The 24,414-nt window shown below is 38.4% G+C and overlaps 1 protein-coding gene across 1 annotated transcript in view; it reads left to right on the plus strand.

Moving 5' to 3' along the window:
• The window catches only part of lepr (leptin receptor), a 112,221-nt gene that overhangs the window by 29,967 nt on the left and 57,840 nt on the right, over window positions 1–24,414 (plus strand). Inside the window, exons 4-8 of the mRNA XM_060829572.1 lie at window positions 3,478–3,601; window positions 4,651–4,832; window positions 11,513–11,658; window positions 13,122–13,263; window positions 21,856–22,143. Coding sequence (XP_060685555.1) covers window positions 3,478–3,601; window positions 4,651–4,832; window positions 11,513–11,658; window positions 13,122–13,263; window positions 21,856–22,143 — 882 coding nt within the window. The remainder of the gene's footprint in view (window positions 1–3,477; window positions 3,602–4,650; window positions 4,833–11,512; window positions 11,659–13,121; window positions 13,264–21,855; window positions 22,144–24,414) is intronic.

Genomic DNA, 24,414 nt, shown 5'->3' on the forward strand with positions numbered 1-24,414 from the left:
TTTGGAAGGTGCTGTATGAGAAGCGTTGGTGAATTTCTGCAATGCATTTTTTAAGTGGTACACACCGCTGCCACTGTGTGTTAGTGGTGAAGAGAGTGAATATTTGTGGATATATTTGACAGTTACGTGGCTGTTTTGTTGAATGGCATTAAGCTTGTTGAATGTTGTTGGAGCTGCACTCATCTGGACAATTGGGGAGTATTACATCGCACTCCTGACCACACGCCTTATAGGTGGTGGATAGGCTCCAGGGAAGAAAGGAAGCGAGCTATTCACTGCAGGATTTCTGAAGTGCTCTTGCAGCCACAATTTTTATCTGGTTAATCCAGATAATTTTTTGGTCAAGGCTAACCCTCCTGGATTTTAAAAGGGGAGGGATTCAGTGATGAAAATGCCACTGAATGTCAGTGGGTAATGGTTAGATTGTCACTTGTTGTCCATCATGTTTTCCCATATGATACCAATAAAACACTATGTATTTTGCTTTTAGTTGAACATAAGCTAATTTCAACGAAACAAATTTTACCAGAAAATAGCTTGTAAATATCATTCATTCCATGGATGCATTTGTTTAGTTTCTATAATAATACTTGTTCATCTGCTGCCTTTTTGGATGGCTTCAAAACATTTGTTTCAGAACAGTATCACTTTGAAGAAATGAAGCTTTTATGTCGATTGATCTTCATTCCAGAGAATACATGGCCAATAAAATTAAAACACATTTTGGCGATTGCTTTTAAAGCTGTGAGTGAGTACATCCCATTGGTACAGATATTCCGATGGCCAAAGTGTCATTTCTTCTGTGTAGATAGGAATTGTGCATTGGGACCATGTAGAATTCCCTTTATAGCTGACCCTATGGGAATTGCCCTGGCAAATTGAATGTTCTGATGGGCAATTCCTCTCCATTTGGAACCCTCTGAAAAGGGACATTGAAGATGGTGTTTGTTGAAGTATGTGATTCACTTCAGCTTATTGGTTACCAAGGAAAAGTTACAAGATTAAAAAACCTCCTGTAACTCCTGCATTACTATTAAATTGATGGCCCAATTCATTCACAACTGAGCCCACATCCCTGATACCCCTGCACCTCTCCTACACCACCCCTGTCCCCTTATACCTCTAGGACTGCTGACAACCACCCTCCACCCTCCCACAGCTAGGTGAGCTTCCACTGATCTGACCTAATTCCACCCCTCCCCAACTCAATTCTACCAGACCAGACAGTACCCACAGTGTTCCCCCAACTCATTACTCCTGGCTGCAGGCCTGTGTGCTGCCTGTATTTTACAATCCAATCAAAGTCAAAAATAGAGTTTCTGACCTTAATCAGAATAGCTGAGCCTGTTGGCCAATGTCTGGATCACCCAAAAATTCTCAAAATGCCTAGGAATTTGTCTTGTCTCAGCCTTATAAGTGCTGTCTGCAATGACTTTTTCAGTTCAAATCCATACATGGGGCAAGGTCTGCTGCAGCTTATGTATCTCAGAATAAACTTCAAACACTCTCCAGTTCTCTAACTTGGGTTGTTTTCTCTCTCATATTACTCGCTAGTTGTATTTATTGGCACTTAGTAAGACTTCAGGGTCATGTGGACTTTTGCTTCTGATTCTGTTCTGAGACTGTTTGGTAGTGCTTATTTCATTAGGTGATTTATGACCTGAACTTGCACTGTCTGTTGAGGCTGTGAGGTGATTTACTTGCACAATCAGAGGGTCTTTCTTCAGTACATGTTCATTTTCTGATGTAAGAGTCACTTTTGAACAGTAGTTGTACAGCGCTTTTTTATTCTCAATCACATGCTGCCAGTCCAGAGATCTTGCTTCTTGACCAACATCCTGAGTTCTCAACCAATATGTAAACTCGCTAGCAGCTTTTTTTCTGTGTTCCCACATTCACGGGAGTATATAACCCCTGGATACACAGTCTGGGCAATTGGGTATCATAAGCTTGTTCTGGGTGTCAGTGATATCCAGCTCTTGCTTGACTGTACTCTGTCCTTCAGGAGCTTAATCACAAAGAGCAAGATACCTCATTTATATCTATCTGTTGCTCAAATCCAGTATTTTGTAATTAATTTTTTTAATCATGTGGAATGAATTCTAACTATTTTCCATTTTTGACAAATATTGTTTTATAGTCTATCACATTAGCAGGACTCTTCAGTTCCCTATAACCCTATATTTTATAATATATCATATCTTCTGAATTGATTTGTTGAGATGACCTTTCACAATTCCTGAGAGCTCTACCATACTCTACTTCCTTCCTCTTTAAGTAGCTTGTCATGTTCTGTGCCATCTTAGCTAACTTTCCATATCCAGCTGGGGCCCAAGGCAGAAACTCCCAGAGATTGGGAGCAAGTGGTTTGTGCAAAACCCTTGAAATGAGATCCCAGCTTTTGAACGCACATTCTCTGCACTTCAACTTTATTCAGCAGGACAAACCTCCAAACACTTCAGTTAACTCAGCAGTGACCAAAATCATTTAACACTAACTTGAAATTAGTTGATGAGGGTATTAAATTGTGCTACTGTAGCTGCTTCCTTCTTGTTGCCAATTGCATGTTCAAATGTACGAAATTTGCTAAAGCGTTGAGGCCAAAAATAGTACCACTGAATTCAATCAATTTGTGATCATCTGACATTCCATCTGGCACTTGTATTAAGGACTGTATCAAAATGCCTTCTCACCAGCAATGAGAGGTTAAATATAGGGGCCAATGCCAGCTTAGGACCCAAAATGATACAAAATGCTTTGCAAGAAAGTTTTATGGCACATTGCTTACTCATTGGTTTAAGGTGAGAGGGATAAGATTTAAATGGGACCTGAGAGGCAACTTTTCCACATAGAGGGTTTTGCGTACATGAAACAAGCTGCTGAAAGAAGTCATTGAGGCGAGTGTGATTGTAATATTTAAAAGACATTTGGACAGGTTCATGAATAGGGAAGGTTTAAAGGATTATGGGCCAAATGCAGGCAAATGGGACTAGTTCAACTTAGGAAACCTGGTCATCACGGATAAGTTGGACTGAAGGGTCCGCTTCCATGTTGTAAGACTCTTATGTCTGTATGTGCCATGTGTGAATTCAAATATCGGATGCTGCAAATTTACTTGATCTTGGATAATAGAGAGTCCAACTTGATACAGGCTCCATTTATGCGACATATATATGTGCCAGGGTCACAAGAGGGAATGGGAGCTGAGCTGTTATTTATTTTCTCACCCTGTCTTTTAGTTCAGGAGAATCAATGCAAATACAACATCCTACTGCTATTCAAACTGAGCAGTCTAGTAATGAAACATTGGACAGCCTTACTTCACACATAGCAGTTTCCCGTTGCTATGTGTACTTGCCATTGAGTTATTGATGAAACCGTTAATTCATCTTTTAAAGACTACTAAATTATATTTCTTGACTTTGGTATATTACTAGCTTTCACAGGGTCTTGTTTTAATCAGTTTATTCTTTTTAGGTATCAGAATGAACATCAAATGTTGGACTGCTGGAGACCTTTCGCTGTTTGTCTGTAATTTAAAGCCAAGTGTGTGGAAAATCAGCAAGTCTGTAAAATATAGAATACACCACCTGGATGTGTTGTAAGTAAATGAAAACTTGGTAAGCTAGTTTGTTGACATTGTCTAGCTGACCAAGAGTCTTTGACGTCAGGAAGCCAAAATATTGTGTTCATGTAGCGACCAGTCTTTGGTTGAGAGATTATATGAGGGCTATTCCCAAAACTGTTTCAATATGTTCCATCATAGACGAGGTAATGGGGTGTGCCTGAAATTTCGCACGTGCTGACTTTAATTTCTGTTGTATCAAAAAAAGAGGTTGCCACCTTCTAGTACTACCTCTACTACTGGACATAAACAGAAGGAGCAATATTGATTGCTGATGAGCAGTATTACATTATTCAGTGGATTGTGAGTAGAAACGAGTGGAACAAGTCCATCAAAAATCTGAGGTGTAAGTGAGGTGGGCATCAGGTTTCCATTCTAAGTGGTGCTTGAGAAGATCAGAGCAAAAGTATTTTACCAACCTGATCTTGCTAAGCATTAAGAATACTTTGGTAGTGTAAGAGGAAAATGAGTGGTAGAACACAATGTCATTGGGTAACAGGGCAGTTTAGAAATTAAGGCTGGAATAGACTGAGAATTGCAATCAGCTTGTATGTCCCTGGATAGTACAGAAATTTCTGTTAAATTTAAGTAAGTTTTTTTCTAAAAGAAATTGTGTAACCTAAGAAACAAACCAAATTTATTTTGAATAATTTTCCCTTTAAAACTCCAAAACAAGTTTAAATTTTTATTTGAATGACCAAAGAGGGGCATTGAATTTGTTATTTGTTAAATTTTTTAATGCTGATTTTTCCTGTTTCATAAAAAAGTGACAGACATGTCTCACATCATCCAAATGGTTTTGCATGTGTGTGAATGTGGATATCAGAAATATTTGAACAAAGTCAAACATTTTGGTTTGACACAAAACATAACTGAAATGCCAACTTCTCTCCACAGGTACAATCTTGCCTGATGATTTGTTTAAGATTTTGTTGTTTTCTATCTTGAAGAGTAAAAGCCATTTTTGATTTCCCAATTTTGTGAAGGATTGATACCTAATCTGCCTTTGCTCCTGTCATTTTCAGATCTTTTGACCAGGAGGAAGGCAATTTGTCAATGTATATGAATGACTGCGTGCAACATCACATAATTAAGTGCACAATATCTTCCATTGATTTAATTCGCAAGTATTTCATTTGGATAGAACTGATCACAAATTCTGGAACTTTGCGGTCACCTTTGATGTCTGTCACCCCTATTAATGTAGGTAAGTCTAGAGAAACTCATAGTGTTCTTTCAATGTTCTTGAGTTCTAAATTCTCTTGTACATGATACCATGAAGGTTGAAATGCTGAGCAAACATGAGGTATCTCAAGCAATAATGATTGGATTATGCCAAATTGAGCTTCTGAGGCCTTTCAATTATAAGAAGCAGGAATTAGTAAATGCTACAAAGGGAGATATCTGAACATTTGATAGTGACCCATCTCAGGTGCTTCATTTTATACCTTAGGAATTTGTCCCCAACTGCTAGCTATATATTAATGGTATTTCATTGAACGCAGGTAGTAGGTATTAAATGGGCTTTTCCCTGACTCCATATAAAGAGACACTTAATGAAGTGGGGTGTGGCTGAGTTTGAAGGTTTTTGTTTCTGACATTTATCTCAATAAATACATGTACGACTGAGTAAAGATTTGCTCTTGTAATATCTTCAATGAATTGACTGTCCAGAGATCAGCACTAACTGCAATATAATTGTTTTGTTTCAGCAGACATTTTAGGGTCTGCCTGAGTGAAAGACAAATTACTGGCACTTTTTGGTACTTATACTAGTTTGTTAATAACTAAACAGAACAGCTCTCAATGTAATTGAGAACACTGTGTATATAAAAAAAAATGGGATGAGCTGGTTTCAGCATGAGGAAACCTCTAAATTTAATAGAAGATTGAAATGATTACTTGGGATATACTGCCTATAGAGCTTTGAGTCATACCTTTACATTAATTTAATAAAAACACAGAGCCAATGGATGACAAATGTTGTGTGGTTATATCTAAGACCATTGATATTCATGCAAACTAGGAAACAGGGCAATTTTTCATCATATGTCAAATTTAGCCAAAATATTTGGGTTTCTGAGCGCCATGCCAGTTACAGTTCAGAACATACTGCTGTGACATTCAATAACTATACTTCAGCCTTGATTTTCTTCACTGATTTTGTATTCTCTCCCAGCTTCTGTCAGCGACTCCTTATGGTGGCTTAATTGATACTGGAAATTGAATCTGAAATCCACGCATTAATAAGTCCTCTTTGTAATAAAATATGATACTCTCCTATTCCTGTATTCAAATTGATTTCATAAAATGTATGATTTCTGTAAATTAAAGTCAATGTTAAAGATTCAGTGGCCATTCATAGTACCAATTTTACTTTTAAAAGCTAGCTTTCAGTAAAGTGGTAACATTAGGGAAAATTATTAAACCGACAGAATTAATAGTGCTATGTTATAAGCAAGTTGCAATATAAGAACAACGACTCTGTTACTCTTCATTAGATAGTGAGCTAAGAAACCAAACCCACGATTCCCAGAGTGATGCGAAAAAGTAAAGACTTTGTAAAAGTATGCAAGATTCCACAATTTACCTGCCTTTATAGATCCAGGTTAATGGATACTACAGCTGAGGTTCTGCACTTAATAACTACCTGTTACAAATAAATGGATCCCAGCCACAGGTAAACATCTATGAACAGTTCACCTGCAACTCTACTAGTTGATATTCTGACCTCCTTATAAAACTCCCCCTGAACACACGCAAGTCTGAATCTTACTGTTCTTTGGTTGGGTGAGTTGCATCACATATTCACATATTGCATCGCTGATTCTCACTGGGAGACCAAAGGTTTATTCTTACTGCACATTCCCAAACTTGTGATACTGATTAATGAAGCCCTTCTTATGGCAAAAACCTTGTCCAAATTCTGCCCCCATCTTGGCACATACTATTCCTGGAGAAACTTGCCATTTACTGGAGATCCCAGAATTGACTGGCATCCTGGGTGCCAGCAACAAATTTTAAAGGCTATTGTGCACCCAGCCAAGCATTGTTCTATTGGAGCTGCCTTCCATAGTTCCTCACGTTTGCCCTAAATATGGTAGATGGAGGGGATTCACTGCCCGTCTTTGCAGGTATGCTACTGATTGATGTGGTGATGCACAGGCTGAAGGGCATGACAGCAAACTGTGCCAAACATGTCTCAGTCTCAGCCAGCTGGACTTTAGGAAGAAGGTTATTGCCCTTCTCTACTTTTCCATCGTCATCTCTCTGATACCTCACTCTCACTCAATCTCTGCTGTTGCACTCACTGGCCAACAAGGCACATGCTCTACCCCTCTCACTAATGAATGCCCATTGCTCCTCACCCTCCCTCACCTGTGATACCACTAATCCAACATGCCTTCTGCACTGCCTACTCAATCGCTCGGGAAATCTCCTCACTTGCACCAATGGTAATTAATAGCTGTGCCACCCACTTTTTTGCATCGTTAATAACTGCCTCATTCCATGAGGAAAACAGCTCAAAGAAGGGCCAAAAGAGTCAAAATGAGTGGTGGGCCACCTGTCATTCAGCACCTCACCCCTTCTGAGAAGCAGATTCTAACTCTGACTGCTACAATCAGGGGCTATCAGAAGCTGCCCTTGACCTACTGTGTCACAATTTCCTATGCAAAGGCTATTCCCTTGATTGGACTGAAACCTGTTGACAACCATGGCAAGCTTCCTGGATTTCTGTCTGTGTTAAATGGCAGAACAAGGAAGTGGTAATATGAGCCTTGTACATCTGACTGAGAGGCCAAAGTGCAAAAAGGCAAGACCAGGCAATGCAAGATAGGGATGTTCTGAGCTTGCAGGTAGGCCCAGAGTGAGTGTGTGCTGTGAAAGCCAGTGAAGAGCCCAGAGGATCATTCTGGGAGTCCAGTCCATGAGCTGGGTGTGTGTGCCTGAAACAGGGTCCTTACTGCAGTGTGATAGTGATAATTGCAGGTCCAGCTTGAGGTGCAATTTTGATGTGCAGAACCACCCTGTAAATGGATCGGAGATGTACAATGAGGGATCATGGATGCTGGCACACGTTGGATGTCAATGTCTGTGAACGTGGAGGCATGTGGTCAGTGTCCATGGAGCATGCTCTGAGATATCGGTGCCTTGTGTCCACAATGGAGGGTTTTAAAGCAGGTGTTGATTTGATTCTGCTCTGGATTCCATGTTGGGTTTTCCTGATAGTTAGATTGTGTGGTGAGTTTGATATGAGTGAAAGCCTTGGTGAGCTGTGTTGTTACTAAGATGTTTAATAAGCAATAATTAGTTTCAGCTGGGAACTTGCTACCTCATGGGAATCTTGCTTCATTGCTTGAGAAAAATGTAAATGATCCAGTGACATAATCTCTGTTGAGGCAGGCTTTACCAAACATCTCACCAGATTCTGTCATCTGTCTCACAGTAGCCCACATTGCTTAGAAGCTGAAAACATTTCACTAATGTAGACACACCAATAAATATTAGTGTCAAGGTTAGAGGGAAAACTTGGAACCAGTTCAATGATCCTCTCCACTGGGTTCACTGAGATTTTTTTTTTGTCTTGCCAGGATTTGCTGCTCCTCAATCTCTCTTCTCCAGGGGCTTTTCACTTTCTTCCAGGAGACACAATAATGAATTAATAACTTATAAAGTCCCTGACTTATTGGCTACAGCAACAGATAAGGGAAAATGAATGGGCTTTCTTCAGGCTTTAGTTATTTTTTCCTGCAGTGAAAGAAAACACTATATGCCTGTCCAGAGGTCCATAGGCTTCCAAACATATCATTCACACCCACAAGATGTTCATCTACTAGGGAATCAATCACATATTTGTTGGCAGGCAAAAGGTCTTTGTCATTGACAATCATCCGAAACCAATCAGCTACTTCTTGTGAGTTAAATCTCTGTTGGGCGACATGGTGGTTCAGTGGTTAGCACTGCTGCCTCACAGCACCATGGGTTTGGGTTTGATTCCCACCTCAGGCAACTGTGTGTGTGGAGTTTGCACATTCTCCCCGTGTCTGCGTGGGTTTCCTCCGGGTGCTGGGCCTGTTTCCATACTGTAGGGAATCTAATCTAGTCTAATCTAATCTTGGCTCTAGCCCATCTACACCAGTCCTTGTATGAGCAATAATGTAACCCTCTTACAATGAATGTTGTAGCCTGCTTTTTAAAAAATACAGCAATTCTTTCCACTATCCTTCATCTTTTAAAAAAGGTTATTTTCCCTTTTCAGTCCATAAACAAAAATGCAAAGAAAAAGATAGTCCTTAGTATAGTTTCTTCAAAACTTTCCTTATGTTACTAAATAAGACTGTGCATCTCTCTTGTACTGATTTTGTCATTTCTATTTCCACTCTGGCTTGTCAGTCCACAATTTAACTAGGTTTAGTGTATTTAGAGTCAAAATTTGAAAATATTACATTGACATATCTTGACTCATCATTAACTCAAAGGACAATGGTTTCATAATGTGTGGAGTCTTGGATTTGGGTGGAAAATCAAATGAGTAGAATATCCCTTTAGAGAAACAATGTTAAGGAGTGAAAGGGAGAAACATTTGCCAATTCATGTTTCATGAATTACTCATTCTCTGGTCAGCTTTTCTTCAGATCTGAATATTTCCCAATAATTCATTTCAAGATGTTCAGTTTGTCATATAACAATGCGATGCATCTATGTTGAATGGCTTTGAAATATTGTTTATTTAAAATGACAGACCTGCATATCAATTCAGTGAGTGAGCTATTAACATTTTGTGCTACCATAAATTGGCCTTGTCCTATAAAATAAGCATTATGTTCTCCACTGGTATCTGCTAGAACTTTGAATAGCTACCAAAAATGAGAAAAACTCAGTAGCAAACTGAGGCAGATCAGAAAAGGAGATCAAAGAACCAACTTGGAAGAGGAGAAGAAAAGTTAAAGCATTGCTTTAAAATTATAAATGGAATAGTCATACTTATCTCTTGCAAGTAATTTGTATTTAACTTTGGAAATGTTAAACATTTTCTCTTACAAACATCTTCAGTTTTATTTCCTGGCCGAGTGTCTCCTGTAGACCAGCCTAAATAGGTCTGGAGGCCAGAAGGGAGGCTTACGGCTCAGGTCAGTTATGGATTTGGCAGTGGGTAGCTGTACCGTGATAGCATGGATCTGCATTCTATCTTAACTCTGGAAACTAATCAAGATGTGCTATCAATTTGAAAATATATTGTTAAAAATCACACAACACCAGGTTATCGTCCAACAGGTTTAATTGGAAGCACTAGCTTTTGGAGCGCCGCTCTGAAAGCTAATGCTTCCAATTAAACCTGTTGGACTATAATCTGTGTGATTTTTAACTTCGTGCACCCCAGTGCCACACTGGCACCCCCAAATCATGAAAATATATTGATCTCCTGCTGGCCTAATAGCATATTGCAGTTTGTTTGAACGGAGTCATGCAGTGTGGAGTTAACCATCTTATCTGGTCAATAGAAGGATCAGTAATTGTCCTGGGTTAGGGTTAGGCGGTCCAGTAAAAGTTTTTGCTGCAAACGTTTCATTCCCTGGCTAGGGAACATCATCAGTGCTATTGGAGCCTCCTGTGAAGCGCTGCTTTGATGTTTCTTCCGGTATTTATAGTGGTTTGTTCTTGCCGCTTCCGGGTGTCAGTTTCAGCTGTAGTAGTTTGTATGTGGGGTCCAGGTTGATGTGTCTGTTGATGGATCTTCTTGCCGTTTCCGGGTGTCAGTTTCAGCTGTAGTGGTTTGTATATGGGGTCCAGGTCTATGTGTCTGTTAATGGAGTTTGTGGATGAATGCCATGCCTCTAGGAATTCCCTGGCTGTTCTCTGTCTGGCTTGTCCTAGGATGATGTTCCCTAGCCAGGGAACAAAACGTTTGCAGCAAAAACTTCCAGCTCGGCGAACAGAACCACAACAACGGACACCCGAGCTACAAATCTTCAACCAGACTTTAAGGTCCAGTAAAAGGCAACTGCATCTTATCTAAAAAAGATTAAAAGGATGTTAGAAATTGGAATTAATAATCGAAAGACCTATCGGAAGGATGTTGTGAAACTTGAAAGGGTTCAGAAAAGATTTATAAGGATGTTACCAGCGTTGGAGGATTTGAGCTGTAGAAACAGGCTGAATAGGCTGGGACTGTTTTCCCTTGAGCATTGGAGGCTGAGGGGTGATTTTGTAGAAGTTTATAAAATCATGAGGGGCATAGATAGGGTAAATAGACAAGGCAAAAGTGGGTAATGCAGATGCTGGAAATTAGAGTCAAGATCAGAGTGGCGCTGGAAAAGCACAGTAGGTCAAGTAGCATCTGAGGAGCAGGAGAATCGATGTTTCGCGCAAACGCCTTTCATCAGGAATTCAACTGCCTGACCTTCTGTGCTTTGACTCTAAACCCTTTCCTTGGGTTGGAGGAGTCCAGAACTAGAGGGCATAGGATTAAGGTGAGAGGGGAAAGATTTAAAGCCATCTAAAAGGCAGCTTTTTTAAACAAAGGGTGGTGTGTGCATGGAATGAGCTGCCAGAGAAAATGGTGGAGGCTGTTACAAAACACTATTTAAAAGGAATATGGATGGATGCATGAATAGGAAGGGATTAGAGGACTCTGAGCCAAGTGCTGGCCATTAGGACTAGATTAATTTAGGATATCTAGTCGGTATGGATGAGTTGGACTGAAGGGTCTTTTTCCGTGCTGAACATCTCTATGACTCTATGATTCTAACTGAACGCTTACAGCTATCTTTCTGGTACCTGGAAGAATGTGTAACCCGAAGCCTTATTTGAGAATGAAATGATGGTTTTGAAACTTGTCCCATTGTTTTGTGTCAGGATATGATTAATTTTGTTTGTATGTTGCAGTTCAGACAAATCCTCCAGTAGATCTTCAAACTAAAATGACATCTGAAGGCTTCTTCAAACTAAGTTGGACAGGTCCCAGTCCTGAACCTTATCCGGTCCAGTTTGAAGTAAAATATTCAACAGGCATTCCAGAAAGAATCTGGAAGGTATTTTGGTTTTTTTAAAAAAATTCTTTGTTGTATTTATTTACTTATTACTCCATACCATTCTCAATTGGACAAGTAAGAAACCTATTCCTAAGCCCTGTTCATTCAGCCTTAAACTGATATTCTGAACACCTTTGTGGAATACTGTTGTGTGTTTTTCTTAACTAATAGTGCTATAATTTCAAATTGTTGTTGCTTTTTGCAAAATACTTGAATGTGAGTCCGATTGAGTTATCTTCATTTTCACCTTACTTTCTACCTAGAACTTTACATATCTGATTTTATGCATTGTTTTCTCTGCAATAAAAGGAATTGGTACATCAGCATATTAAAGCATATGACCGAAGAGCTCATCAAATTTATCCTTCCATAGACCATACTAAGGCATAGGGCAAGATTTGTTCCTGATATGAATGTGAAAATGTAGGCAGATGTGGTACATAATTGCATTCTGCTGGCCATCATGCTGGTTTTCATGACTAACCTACTATCAAGTTAGCAACCGTGTATGCTAATTTAGGTAACTAAAAAGGCTAATATAGGCCATTGTTCAGAAACCAAATGGAAATTACCCACTGGATCTTTCCTTTATAGTCATAAAGTTATAGAGATGTACAGCACAGAAACAGACGCTTCCGTCCAATCCATCCATGCCAACCAGATATCTTAAACTGATCTAGTCACGTTTGCCAGCGTTTGGCCTGTAGCCCTTTAAACCATTCCTATTTATGCACCCATCCAAATTCCATTTACATGTCATAATTGTACTCGACTCCACAACTTTATACTCCACCTTCACACATTATACTCCATCTGCCAGATACATGACTACTCTTTCAACTTATCTATGTCTGTCTGCGTCGTACTTATGACATCTTTATAATATACTTTCCTATTAAACATTGTATCCTCTGCAGATACAACTACCGTGCCTTCACTCTCCTCATCCAAGTCATTGATATAAATTGTAAAATGTTGAGGACCTAGCTCAGATCTCTGAGGGACCCTACTCTTCAGATCCAGCCAGTCAGAAACAGACACATTTAAGCATATTCTGTTTTCTATCAGGAAAACTTCTATCCATGTTCATACGTTACTCCTGCATTCATGAGATTCTATGTTGCATGCTAACCTTTAATGTGAAATCATGACAGATATCGTTGGAAATTCAAGGACACTTAAATCTACAGGCTGTCCTTTATCCACAGTGCATCTTACTTTTCCAAGAAACTCCAATTAATTTGCATGATTTCCCTCCCACAAACCACACTGACTCTTCCCAGTGACCTTACAGTTTTTCTAAGTACCCAGTTTATGTAGGTTCTGTTTATAGTAAAGGGCTCAATTACATCATTGGATGTTGTAAAGGTCTCAAGCAAATAATCACGAAGTATTTTTTATATAAATAATATATAATTAAATTGCATTTATAATTTGAAGATGTTGTTTATCCTATGTGATAGGTTAAGGATGTCTGGGAAAATTCTTTGATCCTTCGTGATTTGCAGAGTGACCTTTCTTACTTAGTTGTTGTTCGCTGCAAACGTCGCAATGGACCAGGGTTTTGGAGTGATTGGAGTGAACCTATTCAGGTGGATGTTCAAGGTAAGCATTGAATAGCTGCAGCAAGTAAGCAATAGGGATCACAAACAAACAGCACAATATATATTATCATATATTCTATATATTTTATTGTATAAATGTAGGAAATGTTAAACTTCTTTCCTACTTTCTGCTGTGACAATAATATACTGAATGGATATGGGAAGAAGATTTATAATTTTGTTAAAATCACTGACCAAAAAGAAATTGAATGAGTGTATGCCTTGTTGTTTTAAAAGGTTCATCCTGACTTATACTTTGTATTGACCCATGTATTACAAAAGAATAAATTGATGACTCACACAGAAGTTGGTTAATTGAATAGAGTTCACTTGTACACACACTTATACACACTGTGTCACCGTGCCATTGTGGGCGGCATGGTGGCACAGCAGTTAGCACTGCTGCCTCACAGCGCCAGAGACCTGGGTTCAGTTCCCGCCTCAGGCGATTGACTGTGTGGAGTTTGCACATTCTCCCCATGTCTGCGTGGGTTTCCTCTGGTGCTCCAGTTTCCTCCCACAGTCCAAAAATGTGCAGGTTAGATGAATTGGCCATGCTAAATTGCCCGTAGTGTTAGGTGAAGGGATAAATGTAGGGGAATGGGTCTCTGGCGCTGTGTGCTTCGGCGGGTCGGTTTGGACTTGTTGGGCAGAAGGGCCTGTTTTCACACTGTAAGTAATCTAATATAAGAACATACAGATTTAGAAAATTTTCAGATTTGAAATTATTACAGATTTAACAAGTTAAGGAAGGAAGGGAGAAAGAAACAAAAAAAAGAAAAACAATAAGGAGGAAAGAAAATTGTATGCTAAAAAAAACTTCAACAATATCTGCTGTCAGAACGAGCAGACATGTTTCCGTTGAGCTTTGGCATAAAATCACCTTAAGTATATTGTTCCTCCATTCTCTTTCTGATATTTTGCTGGTCAGATTTCTTTTCACAACTACAAAGGTGATCTCTTGTGATTGCAGTAATGTTTTCCACTGTGATCAATTGAAAAATTGATTGTCTGTGATTTTTCAATGTATAATTTCAGTTACATCACACTGTAAATTTTTGCTATAAATTCTGTGTGTTAGAATTGAGCCCTCCACTACCACTACGCTCTGAAAGCTACTGTGCTTCCAATTAAACCTGTTGGACTATAACCTGGTATTGTGTGATGTTTAATTTTGTACACCCCAATCCAACACCGGCATCTCCAAATCATTTGAGGAGTCAAACTAGGATTACTTTATTGACATGCCAAGTTGTCTTATGAAAAGACAAAATCACAATAGCCAAATGTAATCCACAATCAACTGATGAAGCAGCAGCACTCTGAAAGCTAGTGCTTCCAAGTAAACATGTTAGACTATAACCTGGTGTTGTGTGATTTTAACTTTGTACACCCCAGTCTAACACCAGCACCTACAAATCAAATGTAATCTGAACTCTGTTAAAATCCTAAATTTTGAGCCCAACCAGAAAATGTCCTCTTTTTAACTTTCCTTCAGTAAATTTTCTTTACATGAAGTCCCTCCTGGTACATTGTTAATACAGATTGTTGAAAAATTTGCTTAGAACCCTAAATTCCATCTCATCTGAGTTTTATCATCACCAACATCTATACAAAGATCCGTACCATCTTTTATTCATCTGCATTATCTTTGTTCCTTTCTGATGGTCTCTATTTAGTCTTACTACTTGCCACAGCTCATCAAATTTAATGTTTCAATACAAAAAAATGAGCAGCTCTTCCATCAGCTCAGTTTCCAGTTCATTGCAGTACATTTAATACATGCAAGCTAAAGGTTATTTCAATTTGCTTCTTTTCCTTATTTGAAATGTCTGTAATGGCATTATGAATTAGGGAGTAGTCATTGCCATTGATCAATAATCAGTAGCCTTTGTCTCAGGTTGTGACTACATAGCCATCAAATGAGGAGAGGAAGGTTCTCTAATTGCTGAACTGCCAACTTCAATCCATTTCTAAATTCCACAAAACACAACCCATTGGGTTGCAATTTTGGAGGGTTGTTTCAGCCTATTGAGCTACATCTGAAGCTGTTGAGAACTGAAAGGGAAAAAATTAGTTTCCTAATTGACACTCCTAAGCATCAACCCTGACTGACAGGTTATCAGAGCTCTGCTTTTACTGCTTTGAACCAGCCACCAGGGACTAGAAGAGCAACCATTGCAGTTTCTTTTCTTATTGTTTTCCCTCTTTCAAGAAAACTGCTTGACTTCTAAGAATTAAAATTCGATATGTAGTGGATCACATGAACAAGGTTGTGTCCCCCTTTAACTGCAGTACATTGGGGGACAGCACAAACTATCATCAAGACACAATGGTGCCTTCAGTGCTCCTTTTAAAAACAGTTATGAATTCTATTTGTTAGGTCAGCATTAGCTGCAAAGCCTTCTATAAATACTTTATATTAATGACTTGGAGAACAGTGCATATTATTAAGTTGCTTGATGATACAAAGATAGGTAGGAAAGCTAATTTTGAGTGGGAGACAAAATGTCTGCATTATGGCTAGGTTAAGGTACTAGGCAAAATAGTGACAGATGAAGTATAAGGCTGGAAAATGTGCAATTGTCCACTTCGGTGTGAACAAGAGGTAAGTAAAATTTTATTACAAGGCTGATTGCATAGTGCTTTGATACAGGGGGATCTGGATGTACAACGCTTATATGAATCACAAAATGTTACCGTGAACATGAGACATGTAATTAGGACTTCAAGTAGAATCTTAGACTTTATTTCAAGGGAAATGGGGTATGAAAATAGGGAATAAAAACAGAATTTGTTGGAAAAACCTAGCAAGTCTGGCAGCATCTGTGGAGACAAAGCAGAGTTAACATTTTGGGTTGAGTGACCCTCCATCAGAGCTGATTTTAGTTCAGACAATGTTGGTATGTATGCTGAAGATGGGATGTAGGGAGGGATGTGGTGGAGTAAACCTTATATTTCATCTGCCACACATCTAGTTCCCTCATCTAAATCATTAAGATATGTTGTGTATAGCTGGGTTGCAAGCATTGATCCCTGCGGTATCCCACTCGTCACTGTCAGAAACTTGGGAAAAAAAACCTCGTTCATTCCTATTTTGTTTCCTGTCAGCTAACCAATTCTCTATACATGTCATTATACTGGCCCCAATGCAATGCCGTTTAATTCCATGCTAATTTCTTATGTGGGATCTATCGAAAACTTTCCGAAATTCATGGCTCCCACTTTTCAACTTTACTCATTACATCTTCAAAAAATTCCAATAGATTTGTCAAGCATGTTTCTGTTCAGTAAAATGTTATAATAGGTAAGAGTAATGAGGAAATTAATGATACTGAGGAGTAATCCAATCCCCAGGAGCAGATGATTGCTATCCCAGGATTTTTGAAAAAGTAAGTGAGGATGCTGCCCTATCCTTTACCTTATTCTCTCCTTGCTTTGGTTAAAAGCAGATCACCTCACATCTGCTTGCCATTTTTTAGCCTATTCATGCAATCTATTAGCATCTCTATGTAATTTTATGCTTCTCTATACTATGCAAATACTACCTATCTTTGTGACATTGACACACTTGAATACGTAGTTTTTTTATTTGATCACCCAAGTCGTTCATGAGACCTCAAAACAAATACTTGTGAGATACCACGAGTTACATCCTGCCAATAAAAAAACTACTCATTAACTGTCTCTTGGTTTCCTGCCACTCAGCCAATTTCCGAACTGCTTAATAATTCCCAGCTTCACTGATCCCACTTGTCTCAATTAGTGAAGTGACCCGATATTTTCCAATATAACGGAATGGCTCTCAAATTGAAAAAAAAGTTAGACCTAGCACTGCTTAACAAATCTACTGGAACCTTTTGAAGGATACAATGAGTGGAGTTGTAAAGTGGGAGCCAATGGACATAGTTTATCTGGGCTTTTAGAAAACTTTCTGTAAGTTTCTCAATTCTCAATTTCTCAATTGTGTAAAGCTGGATACAATAGGATCCAAAGCAACTTGGGGGGTCTAGGTATATAGATCACTAAAATGAAATCTTCGAGTAAAAAATGAGGTCTGCAGATGCTGGAGATCACAGCTGCAAATGTGTTGCTGGTCAAAGCACAGCAGGCCAGGCAGCATCTCAGGAATAGAGAATTCTGCTTTGACCAGCACTAAAATGAAATGTATACTTACAGAAAATAATCAAAATAACTAATCTTTAAGTCTAGAGAGTTAAAATACAAGTATACAAGGCCTTGATTCTATTATATTTGAACTATTATAGGAACTACATCTTTGAAAGGACATATTGGCTTTGGAGTGATTGTAGTAGATCTATTAGAGTGATAGCTGAACTCAAACTGTTAAGCAACAGGGAGATACTAAAATGACTAGAGTCGTACTCCTTGCACTTTGGAAGGTTAAGACATGATTGTTTCAAAATGTTCAAGGTATTTGAGGAATGGTAGGTGGGAAGTGAGAAGATATTTTAGTTAATTTGTTTAGTTATTTTAGTTAAAGTTCGGATCTCTCATCCGCAAATAGTAAATGTTGTGAGATCAATTATGAAATTTTAAATTTGAGATTAATAGAGTTTTGTTAATTGAAAGTATAAAGAAATATGGAAAAAGGAACAGGGTGTGAAATGAAGTCACAGATCAATTATGATTTCATTGAATAGTGGAACAGGATCAAGAAGCTAAATGGTCTAAGTCCTGTTCTTATATTTTTGTGTTCCTAAGAGATACATAACCCAGATCACCTTCACATTCACTAGTATGTGCTAAATTTGCAATGAGTTTGCAGGTTTGCCTGCAGCAAATTCAGAGAACACCTGATTGAACTGAAAGTGTCTAACACACCGTTCCATACTGAGATTCTGATAAAGTTGCTCCGTGGAGACCCTGTGTGGTTATGGTCCCCTGCTTAGTGCCCTTTTTCCCTCTTTCTCTCTGAGCAACTCTGTGTTTCTTCTGCTTTATTCTTCCTGCCATTCTGCTTACCACTGGAGGGAAGAACTAGAGCACAAGGCACTTGGAGCAAGTGGAATGAGTAGAACTCTTGAAGTGTAAGTAACAAGATCTTCATGGCACACCATTCCTTGTCAGCTTCATTGGCTTTAAATGATCATAAGAAAATACTAAGCATTTTACAAACCCAGCACATCAGCCTGTATAAATCAATGATCAGCTATTCTGAAAATGATCAATAATCCCTTTAAAAAGCACTGGGAGTAGGGGAGCAATGTCTTTCTGGTTGGGAAGTAGAATAGGACCCTGAAATAGAGCCATTTGTTGTAACTAACAGTGAACAGACCAGAATGGGTCATGATGTTATATTAAAATTCTTCAGCAGTGATTCCTGATGAAGGGCTTATGCCCGAAACGTCAAATTTCCTGTTCCTTGGATGTGGCCTGACCTGCTGCGCTTTTCCAGCAACACATTTTCAGCAGTAATAATCAATCATGTTGTTTACTGGTACTGTGCAACACAAACTTATAGACAATTGCAAGATAGTGTAAGAAACAACAGAAGTAGGAAAAAGAAATTATACTTCAATGTGACAAATATTACAAATGACATTAATTTGAAACATACAGTAATAAAACATTGACAAGTGTCTGTCACCAATGGTGCACACTAAGAGGTAAATTGGAGAAGCAGATGGCAAGGGACATAGCTCACAATGTAACTGAGCAACGGCACTCTATCATTGACTTGGTATGCAAGGAGATCAAGTGTCAGGGTTCCAGCTTGTGTTGCTGTTCTGATAACTTGACGCAGATTTGCAGGCATAGAAATGTATAATTGAGCAATTATATCCTCTTGCACCCTCATGCTGTATGACTCAGTTCATGGCATTCCTCTGTTAAAAGCCTGACCCCCTGACCAACAGAGATTGAAGGAGTTTCTCAACATATTTGCTGCTGGGTGTCTTCCTGAGTAAACAGACACGTGTGGCCTTTGTTGTGTCTGATCCGCTGAAAGCAGCTGAGCATCTTTCATTTAAAATTCCTGCCACCTGTCCCAGCAGGTACAACTTAGCAGGAGGCAGCTGTGAAAACTTCCCTTGGACACCTCTTGGACAGCTGTTGCTGTGAGATCAAATTAATGTTGCTGATAAACAAGTCATTCTTTAAAGACCAAAATAAAATGTCCAAAAATGGTAGAAAGATTTAGCATGGTCAAATAGTACCTGTTTAAAAAAATATAGTGGTTTGATTTTCAGATTTATTCTGACAATAAATACACTAAGTTTGATTTTTATTTGAAAGTGGTGGCTCCCCATTCCAGAAGATCATCAGTCATATTTTCATGCACTAGGACCCACATATTCTCCTTCATGGCTCCCTATTTTAAATGATTCAACTCTGTGCCTAAAAGATTGAGGATGGCAGGACATTGGAACTTTGCTTTAAAGCAATAATGAACAAAATGGAAATTGAGATACATTGAACAACTGTTTGAAGTTATTTTGAAATGATTTCAGGTAGATTGCAGACATACAAACATAATGCGACTTACCTGCTATTCCCAAATCTCACTCCGTGGAATGATAGATGTTCTGGTCTTTTCTAGTCCTGAACCCAAGAGTCCTACCTGGGGTTCCTGAAATGCCACAGTATTTATTGCAGCATATGCACATTAGTTTTGCTAGAAATTCTGCTTTAAGCTTGTACCAGGAAGATCGTGCTTCACATAGTGTATATTAGGCTGTAACAAGCTATTAGTTTTTGATCTTCATATAATAATTGAGGGTAGCACAGTGGCTCAGTGGTTAGCACTGCTGCCTCACAGCACCAGAGACCCGGGTTCGATTCCCACTTCGGGTGACTGTCTGTTGGAGTTTGCATATTCTCCCCGTGTCTGTGTGGGTTTCCTCCTGGTCCACTAGTTTCCTCCCACAGTCCAAATGCAGGTCTGGTGAAGTGGCCATGCTAAATTGCCCATGACGTTAGGTGCATTAGTCAGACGGAAATGGGTCTGGGTGGGTACTCTTCGGAGGGTGGACTTGTTGGGCCAGATGGCCTGTTTCCACACTGTAGATAATCTAATCTAATTATAGGTTAAATGGTCTGATCTTCCATATTATTGCATTTTAGATAATGAAGAATATTCTCACAAAATAGCAAAATATAATTTGATTTTTATGATAAAATATAAACCTTCTTACAAATTTTATGTGAAATGATTCAAACTGTTATCAGCCTTGGTTCAGTGGTAGCATTCATGTCACTGAATCACATGTTCATGGGTTCAAGTCCCAGAGAGTTGAGTACAGATTTCAGGATGACATTTCAGTGCAGTACAGAGAATGCTGCACTGTCAGAGATGCTGTTCTTTGGTTCACATTAAACTAAGACAAATCTAACCAGTTAGGTGGATGGAACTGATACATGGCACTAATCAAAAAAATCATGAGAGGTTATAAAACATTTATCAATAAACCAAAACCTAGCAAAGATTATTTGGCTGATGATTAACTTATATTTGCTTCTGGGACCCTGCTGTGCACAAATTCACTGTCCTATTTCCTACTTTAGAATAGTAATTACACTTCAAATGTGTTTCACTGTTCTAAAACATTTCCGAATATCCTATATATGGTGTGGAAGATGCAATAAAAGTACAAATCTGAAAGCTGGAATTTTCTCTCCCACTCAACCTACATTTATGTCAGTTTCAGGTGTCATCAAGTCTTGTGAAAAGTACTGCTTCATAATGGTTTACATCCAAATAATATGAGGATCCAAGACTACACTCTGGTCCCCTGACAGCTAAACTCACTGATTTATAAGTGAGACTGTGAATGTATGGAGGGCAGATAGATTCTTTGTGGGTTTTTTTGCCTGTTGTCAACATCATAAAGAAAATATTTCAAAAAAAGAATACAGTTCATTAGAATTTTATAATGTTAAATAATTAGAACAGTAACACACAGAGAGAGGAAGGAAACTAGGCCCAAGTGAGTTAATAATGTCTACTTTAATGGCGTAATGGATAACATTTTGTCTTTTCTTCTTGCTTTTAGCTGAAATGAATGACATATTTCAAGAAACACGGAATGTTTTGTTCCAAATAGACCTCAATGACACTATTCCTCACCTGCTCAAATAATTCCCAGCCTACTGCTTAATACTCACTAATGAACAAGTGATTCATATGGTCAGAATTGTCACATATGCTTGTATTCATGCAGCCAAAAGCAAATAAAAGAACCAAATGCATTTTTTTCTATGTCAAAATAATTGGTAAGATTGTTTTGTGGTTGTAGAACTACCTTAGGCTTATTTGGATCAGTTAATACAAACTATTTATGAAGTTTCATTTTTTACATAAAATAACTTTAGCTAATTCAACTCTTGTGTATCTTTGCCTCACCAATGAGGAAAATGTGAATGATAAGGATTAGCGAAACACAGACATACAGCAAGTTGGGAATTTTGAATCCGTTCATCAGTCTTTAGGTTTGTGTGCCATGGTCGAACCCAGGCTGGAGAAAGACATAATACTATTCTTTTGGTAATAACATGAAGTGTTATATATTTATAAATGTATTAATTCTCAGACAAATATCTACTTCTTTAATTTGCAAATATTTTTTGACAGAAATTACATATTACCCTCCTCAAGTGCTGACCACTGTTGGCTCGGATGTTACAGTGAGGTGTGTTTTTTATAATCAGACTCTAACCATTAACAATGTCGTCTGGTGGTTAAATATGAATGAAAAAATTCCAGACCATCAATATACATTAATCAATGATCATGAAACCAGTGTTACTCTCCTCAACGTAACATCAAATGGACAATCCCAGTGCAACGTGCTACAGTGTTGCCTTCAAAATGAAGAAAGGAATATATGTAACTTTCGTTATGCTGAAATAATCGTAATTGGTAAGATAATTTTGGAAAATATAATACATGTTTTCTGGCAATTTGAGTTATAGAGTCAGAGTCATACAGCATGGAAACAGACCCTTCAGCCCAATTAGTCCACACCAACTATGTTCCCAAACTAAACTAGCCCCACTTGCCTGCATTTGGCCTGTATCCCTCAACACCTTTCCTAATCGTGTACTTATCCTATGTCTTTTAAATGTTTTAATGTTTTAATTGTACTTCCTCTAGCACATTCAACACATGAACCACTCTGTGTAAAAAAAGAATGGTTCATGCCCTCATGTCCTTTTTAAAACTTTCTTCTCTCACCTTACGAGTATGCCCCCTCATTCTGAACTCCCCTTATCTATGTCCCTCATGATTTTAAAAACCTCTATATGGCCATTCCTCAACCTCCTCCACTCCAATGAAAAAGTCCCAGCCTATTTTTATAACTCAAACCTTCCATTTCCAGCAACATCCTGGTAAATCTTTTCTGAACTCTTTCCAATTTAATAATATCCTTCCTATAACAGGGCGACTAGAACAGCTCACAATACTCCAGAAGGGCCTGTACAACCTCAACATGACATTCCAACTCCTATACTTAAGGATATGAGCAATGAAGGCAAGCATGCTAAGCGCCTTCTTCACCAACCTGTCTACCTGTGATGCAAACTTCCAAGAATTATGTATTTCAACCCCTAGGTCTCTCTGTTCTACAACACTACCCCGGGCCCCACCATTAATCATTTAAGTTCTAAAGCAATTCATAATAATTTATTCCTGTTATCAATTTTGCAAACTTTATTTCCCTTCTAGACATGCTGAGATCCACCTCCATGAGTAATCATTTAGCCTTGTAGGTTAAAAATTGAAAGAACTGCAGACTTATAGTATAGGAAAATCAGTAATTTAGATAAGGTAATGGGAAGTGCTATAGGATTGCATCCCAGAATGGTAGAGCAGGGTGTTTTGTTTCAGTATGAAGCCTCCTCTATAAAATGTTGTCATAACTAGTTGATTCAACTTCTTTCCCTCTCAAAAGTACATAATATTTGACAATGTCAGACTACTGTTTAAATCCAATGATGTTTATCAATAGGGGCACATACTCACCTTAGATCATTACCAGATTGTAGGTAATCTTATAAAAAGATACAACTTATTATACATTTAATGCTTGCATACCTTTACAGGAAACTCTTTATTGGTTGAAATTATATAACAAGTATTACTAAAATATTTCAAATTCAAATGTCCTTGGATATAGATTTGCTCGCTGAGCTGGAAGGTTCAGTTTCAGATATTTTGCCACCACACTAGGTAACGTCATCACTGAGCCTCTGGATGAAGCACTAGTGGCATGGCCCACTTTCTACTTGTGTTTTGGTTTCCTTGGGATATTGAAGTAATTTCCTGTGGTGATATCATTTCCCATTCTTCTTCTCAGGGGAGGTAAATGGGATCCAAGTCAGTGTGATTCTTGATAGAGTTCCGGTTGGAATGTTATATTTCTAGGAATTCTTGTGCATACCTCTGTTTGGCTTGACCTAGGATGGATGTATCCTGTTGGACATAAACATCAACTAGCCACAAAAAGACATGACTCACTCTCACTAGGATCCTTACATATACATGAGGAAGGACACCACTTTGACTGGGACAACATATCCATCCTAGGACAAGCCAAACAGAGACACGCACAAGAATTCCTAGAAGCATGGCACTCCAACCGGAGCTCTATCAAGAAACACATTGACTTGGATCCCATTTACCACCCCTGAGAAAAGTAACAGGACATCACCACAGGAAACAACATCACCAACCCAAGGAAACCAAAACACATAAATAGAAAGCAGACCATGTCACCAGTGCTTCATCCGGAGGCTCACTGCTGATGTTACCTAGTATGGTGACAAAATGTCTGAAAATGAACTTTCCAGCTCAGTGAGCAAACCTACATCCAGAACCCCAACCTGAACTGTAAATCTACTCAAAACGTGCTAATTGAATGTCCTTTTCTGAATAGATTTACACATTGAATAACTATAGTATTTAACTATTTGGAGCTGGTTTTTGAGTAAACACAATATAATTTTATGAAATTGTCTGGTCTACCTATAATATTTTTAAGGATGTTCAAAAACTCATATGAAAGTAATTATAATTAATGTGTCTAGATAAGTGCTTCAGATTATCTTTATACATTTAACTTTATTTTATCTGATATTACCAGTTTTAAATGAAATATTAGCTTCCTGTTTTTTCCCATTTACAAAGATG

This window comes from Hemiscyllium ocellatum, chromosome 9, assembly GCF_020745735.1.
Source record: "Hemiscyllium ocellatum isolate sHemOce1 chromosome 9, sHemOce1.pat.X.cur, whole genome shotgun sequence".
Lineage (NCBI taxonomy): Eukaryota > Metazoa > Chordata > Chondrichthyes > Orectolobiformes > Hemiscylliidae > Hemiscyllium > Hemiscyllium ocellatum.